We start from the raw sequence: 24,615 nt of genomic DNA, 5'->3' as shown, positions 1-24,615 counted from the left end.
AAACACTGGTCCCCTGGTCTAAGTTACAGAGATGTAGGCCTATTATATTTTCAGTGCAGTCCTGGTTTTGCTTTACATTTTTTGCCACAATGTCCAACAGTACAAAATGAGCCATAAGTTTCAATGCAAACACATATTATTTCAAAAAATTCAAATAGACAAGGAAGAGATAATAAGAGGGAAGAACAAGTATTTCCCTAAATTTAGAGGGTTCAGATGGATAAGAGGCTTAAGCCAATATCCACTAGTATCAAGTACAATATGGTGTTAGTGACTACCATTTCACAATGTTTTTTAGAAAAACAAAACTTCTTAATGAAAACCTCTCTTTTTAAAGAACAGCCAGTAAAAAATATCTATAACTCATGTGGTAGTAATGACCCCAGTGAGTGTCTGACAGTGGTTTTTAAGTACAGCAACCAGCACTCCAGCAAATTATCAATTTGGGGTCACTGGACACTGTTTATCTACATTTTCTCTCTAGCTTTAAAAGGTTTTGTGGATTCTGCTATTTTGAATTTAAGAGCCAGTTTATTTTGTTCAGTTTGGATGTATGCTGTGTTTTGGTATTGTATGAAATGGCTCCAGAGTACTTAGCATAAACAATGGTTTCAAGAACACTACACTAAACAGAACAGCCATCTCAAAGCAATGGATTTACTTTATTCATACTCTGGTGTTTTTTTCTTTTTCTTTTTTCACAACTAACAAAGATGCTGTTGTTCAAGGAAGCATAGGACACAAGACAGGAAAAGCTTTGCTAAGCCAACAGTTCCCAACATCCTCTGATAGAGTCCACTTGCTTGTTACTGCTACAGTTCGATGGCTGAAGAACTCCAGCTGCCTCCCCTGAGCAGTGTTTTAATCTCTTCCCAACCAGCCCACCTGTAACAACAATAGCAATTAACTCCAGTGCTTTCTTGAACTGTATAGCCTGGCCGACTTCCAACAAGATCAAGAACTTGGAAAGGGAAATGATTGCTGCTGCCTGTGGGCAGAAACAAACAGAATGAACAGTTGGTGTGAGACAAGATGCTCCTCCACGCAGCCCTCTTGGACCACAGTTCCCTCTTTGTACAGTGCTCTCCTCCAAGGAACCAGCTGCCTTGGCAGAGAGCATCACTGGGGACTTAGTAAACTGACTTGTAAATGGGCTTATGATGGAAATGCATCAGAAATCAAGGCTTGTACAGCCAACCCTCCACACCCCACCACACGACTCACTAGGACAACTGAGGCTTGCTTCAGGCTATTGCCTGGCCTCTCTCTGCCAGTGTGCATCCAGCACAGCAGCTTTCCAAAGCCACCTTTCCAAACTCAGTCATTATCAGCAGCAGACACCTGAAACAACTTGACATCTATAGGAGGAAAGTAAGTGCAGGAGGTCTAAGTACCTTCCCTCAGTTCTTGTTCTGCGAAGTGAGTTACATACACAGCAGCTTATGAAGAATTTTAGATCCCAAGAACTCATGTTACATTTAAAGAAACTGCTGAAAATTCATTTCTGTTTCACTGCAAATTAAGGGTCTTACAAGTCTGCACACTCTACATAATCTTAAAAAATGGGGCTTGGGTTCCTGAGCAACTTGGCCAATTCTGAAAATTTTACCCGTGACAGTCTTTTATTCCCCAAAACATTAAACTCCAGAAACCACTCCCAAAACCAAGTCTGGGAAACAAATTTGCAGTTGCTCAGGGTAGCTCAATACTTAGGCTATTGAGTCACCACAATGACCACAGAACGGATGGATTATATGATTTTAATAGGTCAGACACCGCTGTTTTTTCCTTTACAATCACACATCCTAAAACAACTAAAAAGTAGTTGAGAGAAGTCAGACACACGTGCCCACACTCTGTTTATTTTGAAAAGTCATCACCTCTTCTCCAGATGAATGCTGTTATATTTGCACCTGACCTTATGCTGCTTCTCTTCAGTCAAGGACAGGGATTGACACACACAGGCAAAGAGCTTGCCAGAATAAGAGACTTATTTCTCTAAACATAGCTTTGTCACTCCTCTATCACACCAGCAGTTTGTGCTGCCCGGTGAGGAGTTCATCCTCCCCTTAACTGTCTCTATCTTTTGCAAATATGATTGAGCTAAAGGAATTTAACAACAGGCAGTTCTGTTTTTAAATTAACACCGATAGAATACCTCCTGATTGTTTTTCTGCTGTGCAGTTACAGTTTTTAAGACACCAACCCTAACAGTTTCAAATACACAAGCATCCTAATGTGCTGAGTACTGTACAATAGGCCAAGGAGGTTACTGTTGAAATACATGCATAGAAAAAAAAAAAAAAAAAGGCATTTTCTTCCTCCTACTGACTTTCTTGACCACATGGAAATTTTTTTTCTTCCCACCATCACATTTCTCATAGGACAATCTGTTACTGGGCTTTCCCTGAAAATCATTCTGCGGAAAAGAGTATGGAAGATAAGTGTGAAACTCTGTGAACACAGCACGTGGCAAGTAATACTCCAGCTCTCAAACATCACCTGCATTATTTCTGCTCTGCTCCTCACTTCATGCTTTTCTTTCTTCATAACTGAGCACTAACACCTGCTCAGTGGCTTCAGCAGTGCCAAACAGTACACCTCTTGCTCTGTTTCTCCAACAAAATGAGAGGTGATGTGTGACATGAAGTTCTGGTCACATTGCACTCAGTAGGATTTTTTGTTTGGACCTTTCTGTGCCAGCATTTCTCACCAGTTTGCAGTGATGCCATATTCAAATCTACACCATTGGAAATTACCTTAAAAAGAAACTTTTGCCCCAGCTGCAAACCTTGCTGGTGACTGCCACCCATTTTGTGAAGTGTCCCGAGACAGAGGCCAACAGAGGCCTGAACGAAAGTGAGTAAGGTTTAACATCCAGAGAGCCCAAAAGGAAGAAACTTCATGTAGTAGGCAACCAAGGATTAAAAAACACATTCTGTGTTTAACAGCATGAACACAGCTTTGCCTCAAGAGCTCTAGGGAGCTGTTTTAAGTGCTCCCCTTTCACATTGTATCTGGAATGACCTATTCCAAATGGGAAATGGTCAATAAACTCAGTGTTTGTTTTCTTTTCTCTTCTTCTGGTATCAGTATGAGCTGAGCACTACACAAAACCTTAAGATTGTCCCTGCCCACCTTGTCTATCCCCAAAAATTTGATCCTGAAGGGGAAAGAAGCAGCAGGGCAAGGCATGCTGAAGGAAACAAAAGAAGCAGAGTGTACCTAAGGCTGGGTCTGTAAAAGAAGTGAAAAAGAAAGCCCAGTAATGAATCCAACTGGAATAGGTTTTCCTCTAAAAATCTTAGCCTAGGATCACTGTTGGTAGTTTTTACAACTCCGAGCCAGAGTGTGGGAGCCAACTGTGTGACCTACAGAAACACCCACCCAACAAGCTGGCTGAAACAAGAGCTATGACTTCTCTAATGACTGAACTGGCTCTGTTGGTTGTCTGGCAAACGAGGTGTGTGCCCAGGTGGCAGGTGACACAGTTCAGCTGGACAATGGGGAGCAGGCAGTCTTTACCAACATGGTCACTGTATCTCAGGTAATCTCAAAACATCTGATGGGCAAAGAAGTGATGTCAACAAAGCAGCAATTGGGTGTTTACCCTAGGGCTACTTTTCTGGAGCTGAAGTAGGTATGTTTTACTGGATTGATGCAGGTATGAAAATGCCACATAGCAAATTACATGAATTTGAAACATATATCCACAATAAAACCTGAAAGTTTCACATTTTCCTGCAGTTATGAGCCTGCAAGCCATTCCACACAGGCAAATCTTTGTGTCCTTGATTAACCTCAGCCAATAACTCAAACAGGGCTGTCTCTGATTAAGGTCCACATTTGTAAGCTTCAGAAAATGCTTTGTAGAAAAATGTGGTTGTTGGCCAACCCTGATTGCTGCACATAAGTTACATCTGATAGGAGCAAAATGTGAGAATTTAGACTGAAATTTCCTTAGAGACCAGGGCAGCACTGTTTTTCTTGTTGATTTTGTACTTGCTGCCTCGGTGTAATTACCCCTTTCTTGTCAACATCAAAGCAGGGTGGGGAAGAGGTTATTTTTCAAAAGACAGGATAAATCCCTTTGCCTCCAACTTCTGAAGGCTTCAGTTCACAACTCACTGTGTCCACAGTGAAATGAAGTTGTGATCACAATTGTAGACCTGATCCAACACATACTGAAACCAATGGGAGACTTTCTGTTGACTCGAATGGAAGCTGGGTCATGCCCTGAGCAGACAATACTGCACATAAAACAAAACCCCTCTCCAATTTTGGATGGCAGAAAACATGGACAGCCTGGAAACAGTAAAGACCCCTAAGGTGAGAAATTGTCTGCAACAATAATCTAATACAGGAAAAATCAACAAGTGCACCTGCCTGCACTCTGCCTCTTTCTAGCCCTATCAACCCAGACAAAACTGCATCCAGAGCAGGTATTTATCAAAAATGTAAAAAGATAAGATCTTGGCAAAAGACAAAATCTGTACCAGAGTCTAAAAATGTAGAATAATTATTCAATCTTAAAATAAAGTTTTCAAATAAAATAAACATAAGCTTCAAGAAATGAGTGTAGTACAACTTAGAAGCTAGAAAAGACTCGCATCATGCTTTGTAACACAGTTTTTAAGCTTGTCAAACATGAAAGTCAACCTAGAACTTCAAAACAAGGGAAGCATGAGCACCCCGTGGCCAGTGTCAGACTCTTATGCTCTATGTCAGCAGACCACCAGCAAACACCTGTATGTTGTTTTTAACATTCTTCATATGGCTCCTAGGCAAAAAAAGTAATGAAAAAAGCTTACAATGAGGGAAAGCTAAGCCTGAAAATGAAACACACAAAACAGTTCTAAGAGTGTCAGGTGATTTGGAGAGAAAGGATCACAGAAGAGCATATGCTTTGGAAAGATTAAAACAATTACTGTGTGATGTTGGTATGGAATTGATTGTCAGGAAAAACAAGACAGCAGCAAAAAGGAATATTGATCTTGCAACATCAGAGACCACTTAGTTTGGATGATACAGCATTTGTAGGCTGGTCTTTACCTTGTCTCCACACATCCCCAGACTGACACACTGTTATTTGAACAATCTGTAGGTGGGAGAGGTGGAGGCATGGGCAGACTGGCTACCCTCACACTGGCAGGTGTTTTGACATGTTGTCTGAAAGTGACTGACACTCGGTGGCCAGAAATGTCTCACTCAGGAAGGCCTCTCTAGGCCGATCATTTCTTCCACCCAACCTGAGCTTGGCAGGCTGAGGAGAAAAAAGAGGCTCTTCTTCAGTCAGCTTTTTTTTTCACTTGTTTTTCAGCAAATCAAGGAACACACAATGACACAGGGATTTTTTGGGATTACTTATGGGTTTAACAGATACATCCTGTATAAATGAAGAACAGGGACGTCCTGCAGGGCTGTACAACAGGAATGAATACACTGTACCACAGGTAATGGATGCATCCTGAAACCCTGGCACTGACTTAGGACCAAGCACTGACAAGGACCCAGAGAACTTGTAAAACATAACGCAAACTTGTTAGCAAATTACTGAGCTAGAACCTCCTCCCTTACCCCATAACGTTATTCACGTTTGAGTATAACCTCTTCATTATACCTCATGATACCCATTATTCTGCACATTTTGGGCTGTATTTTTGCATTCGCTTCCAATTCCGTTTAAAAAGCAAAAGAGCTGGGGGCGGGGGGGGGAGGGGGGAATATCGCTGAAGATAAAAAGCTGACACTGTTGATCATAAATCTTTCGATATATATATACACATATATCTACGCGGAAGATTGATCCAAGCCATGCTGGGGACAGGCTTCCCAGCGCCAGTTGTTCCCAGTACGCCGGTGCCTCGCCTCCGCACTCCCCGCGCTCCCCCGGCTCACGCAGGGGAGGTGCCGCCGGCAGCGCAGGGCCCGAGGGAGACCCCCTCCGCCCGGCTTCGCATCACCCCACACCCCCGGGAGGCGCCTCCGGGCTCTGTGCCGACCCTCACCGCCCCGCCCGGCCCGGCCCCGCCGCCACCTACTTCTTGCAGGGGATGAGCGCCTTCCTCTCCTCCAGGATGCGGAGGCGCTGGTTGGGGCCGTCGTAGGAGACGGCGGCCCGCGTGTTGCGGCCCGAGCCGTGCTCGTAGAACACGGTGCGCCCTTCCCACTGCCGCGGCGCCTGGCACGGCTCGGCCCCCGCCGCCGCCGCCGCGCCACCGCGCAGCAGGAGGACGCCCAGCAGCAAGAGCAGCCGCAGCGGCAGCCCCGGCCCGGGGCGCAGCTGCCGCCCGGCCGCCGGCCGCGCCATGCTCCGCGCCGCGCTCCCTCCGCGCACGGCCGCCCCGCACGGCGCGCAGGCGGACGGGCAGGCTGTGCCGGGGGGCGGGGGCGGCCCGCCTCCAAACCCGCATGCATCACCTCGGCGGCGAGACGCGGCTGCCGCCACAGCGCCCGGACGCCAGCGGGACGCGAGGCAGCGCGGCGACAGGCGGCGAGGACCCTCGCCCTCCCATGCCTCCCTCCCTGCAGCCGGGAGGGTCGGGGCGCCCTGGCCGTGCCCACTGCTCCGTGGAGGTGCCCAGAGGGGCAACTGCGAGGTCCAAGCCTTGGGCACTCTGCGTGAGCTTAGGGAGCGAGGGGAAACGCGAACAAGAGGGACCTGCTGGGACAAACTGCTTTAATGTTGCCCTCGAGGGGGGAATTTTAGTGCCTCCCCACGGACAGACTGTGTCACTAAGCATTCCTTCACCACATGCATTCCTTCATCTCCCACTGCCCTCTTAAATTTATCAGCTGTTTCCTTCCCGCTCTGGGTGCGCTTTCCTCACCCACTAAGGGAGGGGGAGGCCTGTGCCCCACAGATGCTCCATCTCTGCAGCTCTGCTGCATCTTCAGGGGGTAACACTGGTACCTGGCCGGGACAGGCCCGGGAGCTGCTACCTCTGAGCCACGCTGGGGCTCTTTCGGGTCACTGGGATGACCTGGCATTGAGTTAATCTTAACTCAGCGGGTCCCCCAAAAACTGGGGAGCGGCACTTCCCACAGTGAAGAAAGGGCCCGGAGGTCATTCCGTGCATGGGGGAACAGAGGTGGCGTGTGAGGGAGCCCTTTGTCCCCTCGTGGGCACGCCACTCCGCTGCACCAGGGGCGCGTGGCCGTGGAGCACCAAGGAAAGAAAAAGAAAAAACAGCTTGGTAAAAGACTGAAATCCCTTCTTCCACTCGTGTGCAGAAGCGATTGGTGGGGGACAGAGGCGGGGGGAGCGGAGCGGCGGGCTGACTGCCCGCTCAGCAGCCCCACACCGGCCCCGCGCTGCCCCGGCCCCGCTGCCGTCTCTGCTCGGCCGCCGCCGCTTCCCTCGTCCCGAGCAAACGGGGCCACAAGCCACCACCCCGTCTGTCCGCCCGTCCGCTTCACGCCTTTCCCCATCCGTGCCGCTCATGGAGGGAATTCTGCAACCCCCTGCAGGTGTCGGGAACAGCCACCGGAGCTCCCTCAAAGCCGCAAAAAGTTTCTTCTCCCTTTAGGAAACGCGGCGTATAAAGTTCAGCCCCTCAAGGAGCCGTGGTCCCTCTCCCCGCGCCGGAGCGCAGAGCCCCGCGGCAGAACCGTGTGGTTTGGGTTTCCTTTTCCCCCGCTCCCCCTTCCACCTGAAGGAATTTATGACACAAATGAAAACTGAAACGGAGCTGGAGCGGCGGCCGAGAGACGCAGTGATGTCGCCGGGGGATTAAACGGGGTGGAGGTGATGTCACCGTGCCTGCACAGCAAAACGCACACATACGCGCACACCTCCCACCCCCCGGAGGAGCGGGGCTGCCAAGGGAGCGCGATCGGCCCCACGTCACTCGTGCCACTGGTATAAATGCGGTCCCGCGATGTCCATGGCTGTCGGCGCGGCGGCTCCCGCGACTTGACTGCAGCAGGGCTCCGGGAGGCAGCGCCGCTCCGCGCCCTTCGGCCGCCGGGACCCGCGGGGCGGCGGCGGGCGGCGGTGGACAAGGAGGAGAAGGAGGAGGAAGAGGATGCTGCGCGCCTTGGTGGCGGTGTCCCTGTGGCTGCGGGTGAGCCCGCGGGCGCAGGGCGCGCCGTGCGAGGCGGTGCGCATCCCCATGTGCCGCTCCATGCCTTGGAACATCACCCGCATGCCCAACCACCTCCACCACAGCACCCAGGAAAACGCCGTCCTCGCTATCGAACAGTACGAGGAGCTGGTGGCCACCGGCTGCAGCTCGGTCCTGCCCTTCTTCCTCTGCGCCATGTACGCCCCCATCTGCACTCTGGAGTTCCTCTACGACCCCATCAAGCCGTGCCGCTCCGTCTGCCAGCGTGCCCGCGACGGCTGCGAGCCCATCATGCGCCGCTACAACCACAGCTGGCCCGAGAGCCTGGCTTGCGACGACCTCCCCGTCTACGACCGCGGCGTCTGCATCTCCCCAGAGGCCATCGTCACCGACGTGCCGGAGGGTGAGAACCCTGGGGGCAGCGGGCGGTGGGAGGGAGGACTCCCTCCACCCCCGCGGGACGCCCCGTGGTGGGACGGGGGGGCTGCGGGACCCCCGCGCTCCAGTCCTGGAGCATCTACCGACAGTTTTCACTCCCTGACGCACCTCTGTTTGCAGATGTGAAGTGGACGGACTTCACACAGGGCTTTATGGTGCCGGACAGACCCCTGGAGCCTGACTGCAGGAGCCGCGGCCAGGGTGAGCCTTGGACGACCCCCCGCCTCCACCTCCCTGGAGACAGGGTCCCTCTGACACCCCTCAACCTTTCTCCCTTCTCTTCCTTTGAAGAGCGGTGCAGGTGCAAAAAGACAAAGCCTACGCTGTCAACCTACTTGGCCAAGAACTACAGCTACAGTAAGTGCAGGGGGGAAAATGCTTCACTTTGCCTGTACCACACCCTCCTTGTGTCCCTGCAAGTTGGGCAGCTCTTCGTGGGTGCCACCACACCAGGTCCCATCCAGCAAGTGTGGCAGGAAGAAGACTGCTCCAGCACAGCCCTTCCAAGTGGGGGTTTGCCTGGGGATACCTAGCTGTCCTCTTCCAAAATTCAGCTGTAGCACACATCCTGTGCAGGCAGTAGTAGTAATTGCACGGATGATGGTGTGTTTCTGACAAAAGCAGTGAACTGTCAGTAACGTGCACCGAAATCAACAGGTTGCTCTGCAGAAAGGGTGGTTGCTGCTGCAAGGGTCACTCTAGTAAAGGCAATTACGTTTAACGTGAGCGTGACCACTTGACCAGCTCCTGTTTTCATCCAGCAGGTAGAATAAACAGGGATTTGCTACCCAAATAAAACTTGTAAATGTGAACCAGCTGCAGCAAAGTAAAAAGTTTTTAGAAATTCATATATGCTTTTACGGTACTAGGCAGTGTTCTGTCTGGTGCAGAATTGTCAGAGATTAATGGCATTCAGTGACAATTTGCACCGTCCAGCCAAGGAGGTGGCTGATAGTTTTATTTTATGTTGCAGGACATATTGGCAATAAAAACATTCTTCCCCTTTGGCTTCCCTCTGCCTCAGTTTTCTGATGGTGTGAGTCAGGAAGAACTCTAATTAAGGTTAGATAAATGCCAGATTAAATGCCTCTGATGTCAATAGATACCTCTATTAACTATGGATTTAATATGCAGTATTGTTGCATTTTGCACTTTATGGGCATTTTCCCAGATGGCAGGTTTTTTTCAAGTCATTTATCCAGTTGTTCTGCAGTACTGTTATTATATCATTCAATCCCTATTTGTTTGATATCAAATGAAAGTACATTTGTAGTTACTTGCTTCTTTGTTAGCATGTTTGGTGGGAATAATCAAGCTGAGCATTTAACTTCGGTAATTGTACAATTATTTGTTCATGATAGCATTTTTATGCATTTGCATGACATATTCTTTTTATATAATTCCGTGATCTGTCTTGGTACAACATAGAGATACGTTTAGGTGGAACAATGAGCTTCCACAGTTGTCTGAAACATATGAAAAAGTAGTGATATCAAATGTTCCAAAATGAAATATGGGTGTTAGTCATGTAAATTCTGATTCCAGTGATTTCAGTGGGAGTGTTCCTTGAGTAAAACATCTATGTTTGGGTCCAAAACTCAAGATTTTGGTTTTGAGGTGTAAATTTTTATTCAGCACCCTCTGAGATGAATAGACCTGTTTATATGGAAAATGAATTGAGGGGTGAGATTTAATGAGTTAAAAATCAATATTTTTCTGAAAACCTTTAAAATAAGACATACAGCCAAACTGTACTTCTAGCTATCAGAACCAATCAGACTTGGAAATGGATTGTGAGTCTCCAAAACTGAAATTCCTCATGTGTTTTGTGTCTGTTATACATGTCCTGATAAAGGTAGCAGATAAGCCCCAGACCTCATTAAAAGTGCTGGTCTCCTGTTTTCTACATGTGAAATTTATTCCAAATGTTACGAGGTTCACTTGAAGGCTTTTGACCTGCTGGCTGGCAGAGGCAGGCTGATCATTCTGTGGTCCGTACACTTCTCATGCTTCTTTCACTGGAGAATTTTTGGACAGTAGAACCCTTTCTATTTTGACATTTCGTAGAGACAAAATCCTTTATGTAAAAATCGTACTTAATTTGTCAGGTTTGGTATTTCTCACAAGAGAGAAGGGATGAAATGCTGCAGTGGTAGGTAATACCAGGTTTTGCTGGTACAAATTTAGCCAGGGATCATTTCAGAGCCATCTACAGAATTTCACCTTCTTGCCTCCATGCAGACATGCAGTTTGCCTCAATGAAAGGTAAAGTACAAGTGGTTGTGTATTCAGAGTCAGAACAACCAGTTTCAGTGTCTGGTTTATATGTGGATCTCACAACTGGTAGAGAATCCAAAGGCAAAAGACAAAAAAAAGTATAGCTCAAGTAAATTATGGCAATCCTAAGATTCTTAGTTTTTTGACTATTGTTTCAAGCCTTCCCTTCTTTCTTATATTTGAGAAAAGGCTGTATTTCTTGGTTACAATCTACAGGAAATTATTTTATTATTGTAAAGACTGAATTAATGACAACTATCTGTGAGGTAAATTATTCATTACTTAATCAGAAATAGCCAGATGTGGCTGGAGAATGGGTCAGATTTACTCAAAGAGTTGTTCAAGTCTGAGTTGAAGGAGCTGTTTGTGTGTGTGATTCCAGGCAAGATTGGTTGGCCTGATCTGGCAAAGATTTAAGCACATGTTTAATTTCACAGTTGTCAACAGTCCTACTGAAAACCAAAGCGAGATCAGGCCTCTGTTATTCTAAGCCACTGTTTGTGCCCACACAAGCAGAAGTAGTTCTAGTTTCACAACCAAAACAACAGCTTCCAATTTAATATATTTTACTTAATTTTGAGATGTGTTTAAATTTCTAAGACTGTTTATTGTTCTCACTCCTCTTTTTTTCTATTTGCAGTTATTCACGCTAAAGTAAAAAGCATAGAAAGAGGGAACTGCAATGAGATAACGACTGTGGTTGAAGTCAAAGACATACTCAAGTCTTCAACACCAATTCCTCTGTCCCAAGTGCCTCTTCTTACAAATTCCTCCTGCCAGTGCCCACCTCTTCAACCAAAGCAGGATGTTCTCATCATGTGCTATGAGTGGCGCTCAAGGTGAGCCCTGACGATGTGGTGCAGAAAAGTGTTAGAGCTGGCTGTGATAGATGGGAAGGATGACCAGGAAAGCTCTCTTCCTTATCATAGGCTTCTTTTGCTGATAGTTTTTCTTAGGATAACTCATACATACACATACATGTTTCAATTACCTTCACAACTGACTTTCTCCATCAGCCTCAGCTCTGCACCATGATCTGGTGTGTACAAAACTTGGCTCACACAAAGAGCATAAAATCTGGTGGCATTAGGTGCTGACAGCATATTGATAAGGTGTCATGCAGCAGTCCAGGCACCTCCAGCTTGGGAGTGGCTTTTCTTAGGACCACTTCCCATAGGGATAAGTGCTTTGTGTGCAGCAAGCCCAGTGGTGGCTGTGGACGATGGTCTGTGTTGGCAGGACCACGTGGAAGGCATCGTTCTGTCTCACCAAGGGAGTGGGCAAGAGATGATACACATCTTCTGTCAGCAGAGCTGCTGGAGTCAGAGCTAGGCCTTTTCCACTGGCCTATCCATACTTTGGACCAGTGCCGTCAGCGAGATGTTTCTGATCCCACAGCTGTACCGGGACCAGCCAAAGCTGCAGCCGTTGGAGCTCCAGCTCCCGGATGGCAGATGAAAAGTAAATACTCTCAGAGCAGCTTGCCAGTCCTGCTGTATGATTAAATGAAAAAACAAAACAAAACTAACTTTACCCGACCGTTCATCTGGCAGTCAGCCTAGCCCCAGGCATGGAAGGAAATCCAGCATGCTGGTCTGGAGGGGAAGGAGTGATGAATCACAGCTCCCTTTTCTCCCTGGTTCCTTGAAGCAGAAGGGGACATCCCATCCCCATCAGCACCCCAAATGCACCAGTAGATGCCAGCAGGACAGGTTGTGGTGATGCCTTTTCCTGGTCTTAAAATCAAGAGTCAAACGCAGTTAGAAAGAAAAAAGGGATTTTACCTTTGTATTTATTTTAAGGATCCTTAGGTGCACCATGTCCAGGTGGAATGCACTTCAGTGCACACCGCAATGCACACCCCACAAAAGATCTGGTATCACATTGTAGGTCTTACTAATTAGAATATCTATCAAAGATTCCCCAGTGAGAGACTCGAGTGAGCCCCCTTCCTGAGGAACCTTCCCCTGGATGGTTCTATCTGAGTTTACAAAATGTGTTCATGAGAGGACCTTGGTGTCTGGGGCTTTCTGATCCCTAACTATGAAGCTTCTAAAATGTTTAGTCTTCTAGCTTGATAAACAAGTCCAAGAATGTAGGCTAAAAAACACTAAGAATACAGAAGTTATGAAAAGGTATAAAAGAAAAGGCAAAAAATCATCGTGGCATCAGTGGTGTTTTAGGTACTGTGTAGGCCTGTATTTTGTGGGTTGGAGGCAAGGCTGTCTGTAAAATGTGCAGGCTGGTTTTACATATGGTGAAGTTGCTGTTAGTTGGTCACTCACACTTGTAAGGACCACAGAACATCCATGTGTGGGACGTAATGGGCCGTATCCATATTTGTAATGAGTTTTGTGTTGATATTTTGAAAGCATTTTGTAGGTGTTTCTAAAATTTGCCATCTGATATCTTATTGCTTTAACTTATTGTTTTGGTGAGCTAGCAAGCACAGTGTTTTATTACTGCCCAGCACTTTGCCCCTCCAGGTCTGGAAGTATTTCACAAGTATTAATGTAGAGCACTCTATTTATGGTAGTCATTTTAGGGATACAAGCTCTGACTCATGTAGAAGGACCATGACCAAAATTGCAATGGAGGAGCTCTGGGTTGCAGGGCTTTGTTGGAGAGGATCCTCTGGAGGCTGTTAGAAAAGGGAGATTTTATAAGTCAAAGATCACAGTCTGCATCTCCGTTATTATGGAAGAACACACGATTCACTAATTATCTTGTGATGGGTTTTAAAGGTCATTGAGGTTTTTAATTTCATATAGTGTACTAAAATAGATTTGAAAAAGAAACATAAACTATTATATGTGCTTCCTGTTGAACTCAGTGGCATGCAAACAGAAGGTTTTGAGTTACAGCAGTTTTTTAAAATGACAGAGGCAAAATGGGTGGAAGCTGTACCTCCTCTACAGCCAATGGCAAAATACCTATTGCCTGTTGTTAGGGTTAGAGCCTCACTGGATAATTTGACCTGAACCAAAGCTGTGCCAGATGTACCCCATACTGTGGTTTCATTCATGGCAATGTGGCCCTGGCATCAGTCCTGTACATTCGTTCTCTAATCTCTCCTTGGAAAGAAAAGGAAATCTACAACATATTGGTCCTGATTCTCCAGGGTTTGCACTCACGTTAGGCCTTTTCTGTTTGGTCAAGCTGGATAAACAGTGGCTAATGACTACGAGAGGCAGGATTTTGTGCTGTGTTTGGGCTGCTAAGGGCAGCAATGCTATTCATAGAAGCTGGAGATCAGGCCCAGCTACCCTGTTCAAACTTCACCAGCCAGAACAGTGCTGTGTGATGTTGTGTGCATTTATAATGATATTTTGATATTTCCAGCCAACACTGATGTCTAAGTAAAAACCCCCAGAATTTTAGTGACATTTATATTAGGGCATATTAAGGCCTGGTATCTCAACCAACCAAACCTAAAGAACCCCAAAAAGTTGTCTCTAGGTTGGGACGTAGAAGATGTGACATCAGACTGCTTTAGAAGAAACTATTTTAGGAGCTGTTTAAGGCATATGCATTTAATAGTCACATTTTTGTTTTGTTAATTTCATAACACCTAGACTCAATGTTTTCATGCAGGAGCTAGCCAGATTTCATTGGTAGGCAAGTATCTCTAACCATACATCTTCCAAATTCACCTTAAAGCACTCATTAAGGAGTTAGGTGTAGGAAACACATAATGCCATCCTCATATATTTATAGGTAGAAATGGATACAATTGTAAGTGATCAGATAGTTATATTACTATTTTTCAGCTGAGCTGTATTAACTGGTGGATGTGAAACAGTTGCTTTTTTTTTTTAAATTCAGAAGTAAAATACATTAGTTTGATCTACTCGTCACATAAACACAGAGAAACATATGGCATGCCATCATTCCATACATAAAAACTGTCAGTGTTGGTACCTGTGGGTGCATTTCAACCTCAATCTATGTTAAATCATCAGGAATGGCATCTCAGGGATTAAAATCAGAAATATCTTTACCTTGTGCATATTTCTTAATTTTCAGGTTGATGCTTCTTGATGGATGTCTAGTTGAAAAATGGAAGGACCAACTAAATAGAAGATTTAAGGTAAATGCAACCAAAGAAAAGAATGCTGATATTCTTGATCAAAAGTTAAACACCTTTGTTTTACTTCAGTATTGATTAACTTTGATGACTTTCAGATATCTTTAACTCCTCTTGGTATCATTATTTCCACTTGAACATTTTCAGACCTCATAGTTACACAACTATAAGTGAAAATTTGAATATTTTAATCTTGTGTTTTAGGGTGTCTAAAATTTTATTTCTATTTAATTTTACATGGTGGGATGATCTTTGTGTGAACTCTGGCTTCTTACAATAACATCTCTAGGAATTTCTCTCATATCCCTGCTACCACAAGTAGTGATGATATGAAAGTGAAGGTGATATGTAGATGAGTATATAGCCCACATTAGATAAGAAAGGAAGTTAAAATCCTCCACACTGGATTAATGGTTTTTGCTGCATTAAATATTGTAGGCTGGAAACACACACTTCTCACCAGGTACTCCCTACAAAGACCCACTCAAAGGATTGGACATTGTCTCTGGATTCAGGAAACACTGGAAGGAAAAGTCTACAGTATAGAGACATGGGTGGCAGGCACAGCAGATGCCCCTGCTTTTTGGGGCTTCAGGATAGCATTTGATATCACTCTCTACTTGTAAACTCCTCGTTTTAGTGGAAAGAAAGGATGGATTGAGAGAAGGTCTTGTTCTTTCTCCCACTTTTAGGGATGGAAGAAAGTTATTATTGGAATTCAGAAAAGTTTTTAGAGCATTAAGGACACACATGTATGTTTCAGGGCGTACATGTATGTTTGTCTTGGTTATGAGTTGATTGGCAATTGATAGGAGGAAAAGAGATGTTGGAATCCATAAACACAAGCTTTTAGATTACAGACCAGCTTCTTTCAGGAAACTACATTCAGCGCTTCTGTCATACCCTTTTCACTTACTCATGTGAAACCCATGTGTGCAAAAGAAAACATGCTTTAAATCTTAAAAAAATAGATATTTGGCAACTTCAGAGGATACCATGTGGGATTTAGAAGAATATTGACATATGACTTGGACTCCTGAAATCCTTTAGTTGTCAACTTAATGGCCTGTTACTGGCACACAGTGTGTTTTATTCACCTCCTCACACTGTTTTGTCATTTCTAATTGTGTCTTGAAACATGTTTGGGCATTAGTTTCCAGATTGTCAAATAGATGCGTGACTGCCAAATAAAATACCCTTCAAAGCAGGTGTCATTTCCTCTCATATTAATAGTTTCATAAACTAAATCTCATTTAAACAAATTTGAGTGGGACATAACTGAATGTCTACAGATAGTTTTGGTTTTATAAAGATGCATAAAATGACTCTGACTACACAAAGCCAGTATAGAGGTATCACAGTGGCTTCATTTTGATGCCCATTGTTCATCTCTGAAGACTTGCATCCAAATTTTGTTGTGAGTTACCACTTAAAATGGATGTTTTGAGCTGTCTGTCAACCACAGAAGACAGTTGTTAACATAACCACAACATGGCTGGTCTTTTCTCTAGCCAGGACAAGAATCTGAGTTGCAACAGGGTCAGTGCAGATGTACTAAATTGGGAAGCTGGAGAGCACTTCTTTTGCTCTCATCACTGTGTAAATCCCCTGCCTTTAGGAGTTCCAGAAGAGAAGGATAATAGAGGGGAGAGATGAGACCCTTTCCAGGTTTTACTACCTACCTGTTTTCTTTAAAGTAGGTATTTCTGTTCCTAGAGGTGAAAGTCTGCAGTCTCAGTGGCTGTTTTATGGATCCCTCCATGTTTTGGAGACCTAGCCACTTAAACTCACTGTAAAAACCTGTTTTTTAACTAGTGCACTATTGGATTGGAAAATCTGACAGCTATTGTCTTTGGTGGGCTTGTTGATCTAATTGCTTTTCAAAATTTCTCAGGGATGCTACTGAATAAAGCTTCAGGTGCATTATTGAAACTATGCCATTGCAACTCTCAACACTGTGATTTCAGTCTGTCCGTAATATAAGCTGATTCATGCCCAGTCCTTTCCACCCCAGGGAAAAGCAGAAAGTAAATACCAGCTCCCCTTGTAGATGTGTGCTTAAATATATATTGTGAAAGGATAGTTTGATTCCTGCAGACTTTTCTGAGGCAAAGTCAAGCAGCACGTTCAGCAAGACAGCGAAGAAGGGCCTTGCGAAGGAGTTCCAGGGTGCTGATCCTGGCTTTTTGAATGTGTGATGCCAGCTCCCCCCCTGTTTCTGAAAAGACACTCACATGCAGCATGCACACGAGATGGGCATTTTTTTGTCATTTCCATCTGCTGGTGTTGTGGAAATTCCCTCTACCCAAGAACACATGGCAGGTTCTCCCTGCAAATAGCCATGCATGCTGACATCAATGGCCTTGCAATAGAGCACAAAACTGTTAAAGGCAGTACTAACATCAGTGGTCCAAGATAGCTTTGATTAAGATGTAATTATTTATGATTATGTCCTTCCCTAACTCATCCTCTTTGTCTTCTGCATTTCTACAGAGGTGGGAACAGAGACTGCAGGAACAAAAGCGGCGAACTGCCCGCAGTAAGAACCAGAATTCAGGACGCAGCGGTCAGAGTGGAGCCCTGAAACCGCAACCCAAGAACACCAGCCCACTGGTCAGTGGCCCCAAAAAGGCCATTAAAATGAGAAACGGCCAGAAAGAAATCAACCCTAAAAAAGTATGAGTGTGAAATTCCCAAAAGAAAGGACTTTCCCTGCACGACAAGGGTCACAACCTGGCTTGGTCAGCATGTTTTATTAATCTGGAGCTCATCAACTTAAAAAAATCATGTCAGTTTCTACATAGACCTTTTTGCTGCACTTTACTGTTAAAAGGTTTGCTTGTCCTTTCAAGTCACTACAAGCCATAGAGCATAGGTTTGCACTAATATGAGGTAGGCATATTCCAGCTGTCTGAGCTTTATCTTTGGGCTCTGATTTCCCATCTAGATAGAACTAGCCTTGCCTGCCAGAGGTTTTGACTCCTTGTACCAGTTGCCTGGTCTGCTTCCCTCCCACATGCTGGAGAGCTGCATGGAGTTTCTTTCCTCAGCTGGTGTAGTAGTCTGTGCCTTAGTCTGTGAATTAGCTGAGAGCTCACCAGACGCAGCAGCTGAAGAGCAGCAGAAGTATGGTAAACTCTGGCAGATATCTCGGGCAGCAATGACTGCCGCTGCTGGAGCTGAACCTATCTGCTGTTTGGAATCACAACCCTTGTTCAGAGTGTTCAAAAGCATAGTTTACCATTAAGCATCTGGGTATGCATTATGTGATTATTTTTGAATGTGCCGAAAATATGCTCATAGTGATAGTATTTGATCTTGGGGGTTTGTGTAGTAAAAATACATTCAAAGCAGACATTTAATTTTTTTTACTGTACTTCAGGCTGGCTTCTGTTGTTCTAATTTCAAATATATTTAAGCATCTAATTCAAAAATCAGTATTTTTCAAAAGGACAGATTAAAGTAAACAGATCTGTAGAATCCTTAAAAGTAACACATTTGCTGTAATATAGCTTTGCTATGAAAACTGGAATAGAGGCCTTATTCTAAAGATAACTGACAGCTCCTGTACAGTATTAAGGAGAAGATAGGGCTTCAAGTGGCTCAGTAATCATTTGGATAACTTTTTATCATTTGACACCGTATTTCTAACCTTTGTCTGAGACCAAATAAATAAATAAATAAATAAATAAATCAGCCTTGTCCCTATTAATGTGCTTCTCAAAGCAACTGGGTGTCTTCAGTTTTTCTTATCAGAAGGTAGCATTTACCTTGAAAAGGGTGAAGGAAAGCAGATGCTTTTGTTTATGTGGTGAGTTTACTGACTTAACATTTTCTGTCTGAGGTATTAAAACAGCAAAGGTGAGATAAATCTAATCAACATCCCTCCAAGATGGCATTTATGCTATTCCTTCCATGGTGTACTTGGATGAGGCAGCATAGATAACACATTCTGATTTCAATTTCATGTAACACACAAGAAGATCAACATTAAGATCAGAAGAGCTCATGATAGATGCCTGAAAGACCTTTCAGATTTCCTGCAGGAAGACTAAGGACTAGACTGGCCAATTCTGGTAAAATGAGGATTTTTATAATAGAGAAGTTCTATGTCAGAAAAAAAAAAAAGAGCTCTGTGTAGATTATTATAAGGAGCTACAATTGGTCATGTCAGTATGTTGATCTTTGCCATGACAAGAATTACAATGAAATTTGCATGAGTGAAATTCAAGGCAGACTATTCTGGAGTGATTTTAGTAGCAGTAGTTGTATACTTGGTAATTTGCTAACGCAAATTGGAGACATAGATGCCAAGTTACAGTGTTTAAAACAGATACAGGTGTTACAAGAAAATTGAATAATAGCATATAGAATAGTTCTATAGTTCTAAAAACCAACCTAAATGGTCACTGCTGAGCTTTGAGCAGTTAGTTAAAATATACAAAGGTCAGCATTTGAGTGTAGCCCTACTGGTAATTCTGGGCAGGTGCAGTACTTTGTTGACATGGAACACCTGCAGAATTAGATCTAAAGTTCATCCCAGGTGCCAGGAATGCCGAGCATGTATAGCATCTGTTGACTTTAGGAGAATGATGTGTATTTGACGAGTCTAAGAAAACAGACTACAAACTTAGATGCTTAAATACCGCCTATAGGTGGAACCTTAATCATGTTCAGCGAAATGGAAAAACTGAAATGGAAATCAAAGGAGACAGAGTTTCACTTGCAGGTGACTTACTTAGGTGAGTTTGAAAATGCTGATTTAAGTAAGCATGATCTAAAAGATCAGTATGATTGGAAAACTTCTGAAATAGTTTTATGTACTGTGTAGCTGGAGTTCTTAAGCTTTGATTACCTATTGATCCCAATTTAAAGTACCCCAATAAATATATATATGGTTAGCCATTAAAGAATGAGTGACAGTCATATCAATGTGATGTTAAAATAACAAATACTGAAGTCATGAGATATCACTTAAAGCAGTTTTATTGTGAACATAGTCAAGTGTGGTGTTTGTTAAATCAAAGTTTTGGAACAGCTACCTAAGACTCCACAGCAACATCACGTATTATTTTACAACTGTTAAAATCAAATTTTTTTCTTTTTGTCAGAGGAAAAAATTTACAAATTATTTTCTCCAGAGAATTGTCACCATTCCTTCTTCAAGTCGCTGTCATTAGATTGACCATTTCAGTATGCTGGAGTAAACATTGACGCACCAAGCCAGATGTTTCCAAACTCCTTGATGTTTTTGTGTATGCTTTATGCTGACTTTGATATGGTAAAAATATGGAAGAAGGAAAGGCAATACAACAAAAAAGCAGGGGATATGATAATACAAAGAACAGACGTGCAAGGGATAAATTAATAAGGTAGTGTGTTTTTCCAAACCCATTTTTTCCTATATTTTAAGAAGCCATGGGCTGATGAATTTAGCACTAATGCAAGTCATTCCATTTTGAAAATCCCCCCTACAAATATTAACTTCTTGTGACATCAAATGCCAGCTGAATCCAGACCCAGAACATCTGCACCCTCCAGCCAGATTTCCTTCCCTTCCCTTCCAAAGGCGTGAAATAGGTGTTGGAGCAGTGAGGGCTGTGAGAGCAGGCAAATTCCTCCCCACAGGGTCCACTCACCACCTCTGCTCCCTGGCATGTGGCAAAAGGTCAGACTCACCTCTTCTTATGCACATCCATGGCCAGATGTAGCCATTGCTCTGCTTGTTCACTCCAGCACTGGAGTTATCAAACCTAAATTCAGCAAAGGGGCAAATAGTTTGCTGCTGGATGAATGTAATTGCTGTAACTACTTAAAGATGAAAAATTAACAGGTCAAATCCTTAAAGTGTCAAATGTTTTTTTCCCAGTGTTACATCTGCCTTCTTACTGAGGGGCTTGGAATTTTTTTCATATAAAATAAAAATTGCCTGGAACACCAAGCATATGCTTCTAGTGAGTTTCTTACTACCTCCCACACACGTGTGCCCAGTTTAGTTAGAAGTGTCATTCAGTATTTTCACTGAATGTTCTAACCTCAGTTCCAAAAGAATGAAACCTGAAAAAATATTTACTCTACTTGTGAATGATTGGCACAATTTTAGAAGCTCACTGTAAATGCAAATCAGAGCTTCTTTATGAAACACATTTTTAAAAATCCCATAAACCCCCGTCCAACAAGATCCGAATGACCCGGTCACTTCAATTCAGTGTTGCAACTTTCGTCCAGTCAGTGCATATGACTGAGAAATACTTCCTAAGCAAATAAAAAGATTTTCCTGTCCAAAATACTCAAACAGCTCTTAAATTCTTTTATCCAGAATTGTAACCTAGATTCCAAATGAATTAAACCTGAAAAAATATTTACTCCAATTATGCACAACCGACACATGCTTTTTGGTTGCACTTAGCACTTGAATGTAAATGCACATCTGAAAACATTTCCTCAACCAGATTTTTCTGGTAAGCTACATCCGCTACAATTAACTTTGTAAATAAATATAATCCATCAATATGGGTCAACAAACATTCAAAATTATGTTTCCATATATAAATACCCCCTCGCCCCCAAATAACTTGCCAGTCTGTAATTTCTATAGAAGTTCATTACTTCTAATTAGAGCTAGCCAAGACTTTCTGTAAAAATTGCACTCAATTTCAACTGCTGACACTATATGTCATGTAACATCTCTGAAATTAATCAACAGCCTTATTGGAATGTAAAACAGGGTTTCAAACTTGCTTGCTGGATATGCAGTAAATTTGAGGGCTTCTAGGTAATCTATTAATATTAGATTGATTCCTGTTGCTGCCAAAAGGCTTGTGGATAAACCACTATGGAAATGAGCATAAAGGAAGGGCGGGCACACTCCTTTTCTCTAGATGAGGATACTAAGATCAAGCCCCAAAAGGACCTTAAATAGGTCAGGCAGTCTATACCCAGGCAGACGATTAATGGGTGTATCAGAGTGACCAAGAGATGCCCCAAACAGAACAACACCCTAAGTATTTTGATTCCTTGTGGTTACAATGTGATGAAAACTTCATGGTTTGTAGATACTCAGAGAACATCAGTACGTATTCTCTGAGCAAGGTAACCAGAAAGCTGATCATTTGCTCACAAAGAACTGTGGATAAACTGAACAGATACTTGCAAGGTCTGACTTGCCTGTGTAGTTCATTTAGCAGTCAGAGCAAAGGAAAAACAGTGCAAAAACAGTACAGAGCCACAGATTGGCTCCATCTTCTTGGCAGGGAAAAAAAGCTTTTTCTCCACTTGTCTTATTTTTTTATGTAGTAATTCAGTACAAAAACTCAGTACAATGAGACATACTTATTCTTCTAAAACAGTGTTTTGGGATTTATAACTCTCCTGTTTATCAGTCTAAACTGAAATAGATCTTTAATGTAGTCTTTAGTGTCAAGTTATGATTTCATTAAAGTTCCTAAACAAGGAAATATGTGGTCTGTGGTACAAATAAACATGCCCTGTGGTTCCATTTCTCTCCTGCTGGGAAAAAAATCAGAAGAATAATTATGTTATCTTTTGTTAGTGTTGGAAGAATTATAATCACATCTTTGCACCACCTAATTCTATGATGAACTACAAGATATTTTCTAAATAAACAGTTGTAAAGGCCATTCTCTTTTGAACTGGCATTTAGATATGAAATAAACGGACAGAGTCAGACTTTCTGTAAGTTTTGTACGCAGCAGAGTTGTGTAAATTTAATTGCAGGATGATTTTAATCTGTGAAACTCCATGGAGTTTATGTTGGAACAGAGTCCTTCTGACTCTATAAATCAAATGATTGCTGATCCCATCACAAATGTTCAAATTCTTAAAAATTGCATCTTTTTTTATGTCACAGTAATATAATTTTCAAAGAAGAATGGATGGCAATATAAATAATGTGTGCAATACCTACGGGGTGAGTTAACTTTTAAAGAGACAAAGAAATCTCTTAAAATACCGACAGTATTTTGATTGCCATTCTTTTGAATGCATATTTTGATAATTCTACAACGGTCTGTTTCTCAAAGATATAAAAGCTTTGCAAATCTGAATCTCTTCATCATCTAACTGAAACAGTTGTGTTTGATGTTTTAAGATGTATCTCCTTTCCAAAGCTGCTATTAGACTTTAAGATCAAGAACCTATTTAGGAGAAGAAAATGAGCATTAAAAAATGAAATGTTCTCACATTTCAATTTGAGTTTGGATACTCAGGCAACATGAAGAAAAAACTGTCATAGATCTATGCATAATATTTCAATGGAGTATACTGGATTGCTTTAACCAAGCACAAAGCAGGAATTGTAATTGACACACACAAATATGGGACCCCAAACAGACAAAATCCTTCAACATCCAATAGTGAAACCAAACTGACAAAAATGTTACATTGTTTAAGAATGATGTGATGCAGTATGAAGGATAATGGTTAAACAAGAGCAATAACTCAGTATACAAAGTTTTACCGCGCTTAAATTGGCAGAGGTGGAGCTACAGTACCCCCACAGCAAACTGAAATTTCTCAGACTAGAGCTAAGTGATTTCACAGTATTCATAACCCATTTATGATACTTATCAAGCTATTTGATTGTGAACTTCCACCAGACATGTTATGGGCTCTTAATAAGATGTAAATGCATTTTCAACATTTCTGCTCCTGTCAAAAAATAAACCCACCTAAACTTTCAGCACTGTATTTCTCCCACTGGTTTAGAAGACATTAACTCCAGCAAAGATCTGAGGAAATGACCTGGATTGATGTGTGTGAAATTGCTCTACTCAAGCAATGTGCTCTTTTCTGAGGCTGCTTCTTGGTTTAAAGTACAGTGTGCCAGGACCCAAAAGATCCAGAGTGGTTAAATAATGCCAGGAAGAACAGTTTTAATGAGTTTTTGAAGTAAAAAAGTAGCCAAAGAACATACAGCAATCCTGAATAATGTTTCTCAGAACTAACCTCAGTGAGGTGACATATAAATTCTGCACTAATTACAACCTCCTACAGGCTAGTGAACCTCAAGCTGAGTTTGTGGCAGTAAAGCAGTTGTAGGTGAAAATGGGCCACCAAGAGAATGCTCAGTCCAACTTCTGCTGGAGGAATGTCTATAATAACAAATGCCCCATCACAACAGAAATATTTGTCAGGAAGCTCTTTATAACAGCTAGTTGTATTAAATACAATAGGAACAATAAAGAAATTATGAGAAAGACTTCATTCTTTCTGGACTTCACACTTACAATCAACAACGTAAGTAAATTGCTTTAAGTGAATGCCAGTCTTTAGAATCTCAGCCTTCAACAGACTCAGACAGCAAAAGTGAGAATATATCAGCTACAGAATAATATTTGTGTTCTTCATGAAGGCCAGCCGAGTTATACTGGACAGGATATGAACTCGCTAGTTTGGCAAGGAGGTACATGTCAAGAATAGCTGTTATGTAAGAGCTGGCTTTGTATTTTAGTTCCTCTGATATATTTGAATTAAGTAAATTAACTGGAAAGGATCTTTTAGTTTATTATCCTACCTGTGACAGTAATCATTAGAAGATATTTAGGAAAAGGATAAATAAACAATGCCAATGTTTTTCAGGGCCCTGAGGGAACCAATAGGCCTTAAAAGCCCAGAGCAGTCTCACCAGGGATGCACACATATACAGTTGGTCAGTGGGCCCAGGAGCCCCATTTGGCTCACATTTGGAACTGCAGGACTCGATCCACATCACAGTGGATGTGCCAT

The 24,615-nt window shown here is 43.1% G+C and overlaps 2 protein-coding genes across 2 annotated transcripts in view; one reads left to right on the top strand and one right to left on the bottom strand.

Moving 5' to 3' along the window:
- Positions 1-6,325, bottom strand: part of EPDR1 (ependymin related 1) — a 29,971-nt gene extending 23,646 nt beyond the window's left edge. Inside the window, exon 1 of the mRNA XM_069007642.1 lies at positions 6,042-6,325. Within this exon, the coding sequence (XP_068863743.1) occupies positions 6,042-6,310 (269 nt within the window). The 5' untranslated portion in view covers positions 6,311-6,325. The remainder of the gene's footprint in view (positions 1-6,041) is intronic.
- A 1,543-nt stretch (positions 6,326-7,868) lies between these two features.
- On the top strand, positions 7,869-18,561 carry SFRP4 (secreted frizzled related protein 4). Its single transcript, XM_069005858.1, has 6 exons — positions 7,869-8,469; positions 8,625-8,705; positions 8,796-8,861; positions 11,422-11,620; positions 14,808-14,871; positions 17,362-18,561. The coding sequence occupies exons 1-6, from the start codon at positions 8,028-8,030 to the stop codon at positions 17,548-17,550; spliced, it is 1,041 nt and encodes a 346-aa protein (XP_068861959.1). The 5' UTR covers positions 7,869-8,027; the 3' UTR covers positions 17,551-18,561.
- The last annotated feature ends 6,054 nt before the right edge of the window (positions 18,562-24,615 follow it).

Source organism: Aphelocoma coerulescens, chromosome 2, assembly GCF_041296385.1.
Source record: "Aphelocoma coerulescens isolate FSJ_1873_10779 chromosome 2, UR_Acoe_1.0, whole genome shotgun sequence".
Classification (NCBI taxonomy): domain Eukaryota; kingdom Metazoa; phylum Chordata; class Aves; order Passeriformes; family Corvidae; genus Aphelocoma; species Aphelocoma coerulescens.
Note: the sequence above shows the minus strand (reverse complement) of the source record. Positions and strands in the feature narration are given on the sequence as shown.

What these genes read in the sequence shown, in the direction of transcription:
- SFRP4 (XM_069005858.1), top strand. Translation starts at nt 8,028, where the DNA reads ATGCTGCGCGCCTTGGTGGCGGTGTCCCTGTGGCTGCGGGTGAGCCCG. An exon ending in CGTCACCGACGTGCCGGAGG is followed by an intron (nt 8,470 to 8,624) that starts GTGAGAACCCTG and finishes CTCTGTTTGCAG; the next exon opens with ATGTGAAGTGGACGGACTTC. An exon ending in GGCCAAGAACTACAGCTACA is followed by an intron (nt 8,862 to 11,421) that starts GTAAGTGCAGGG and finishes TTCTATTTGCAG; the next exon opens with TTATTCACGCTAAAGTAAAA.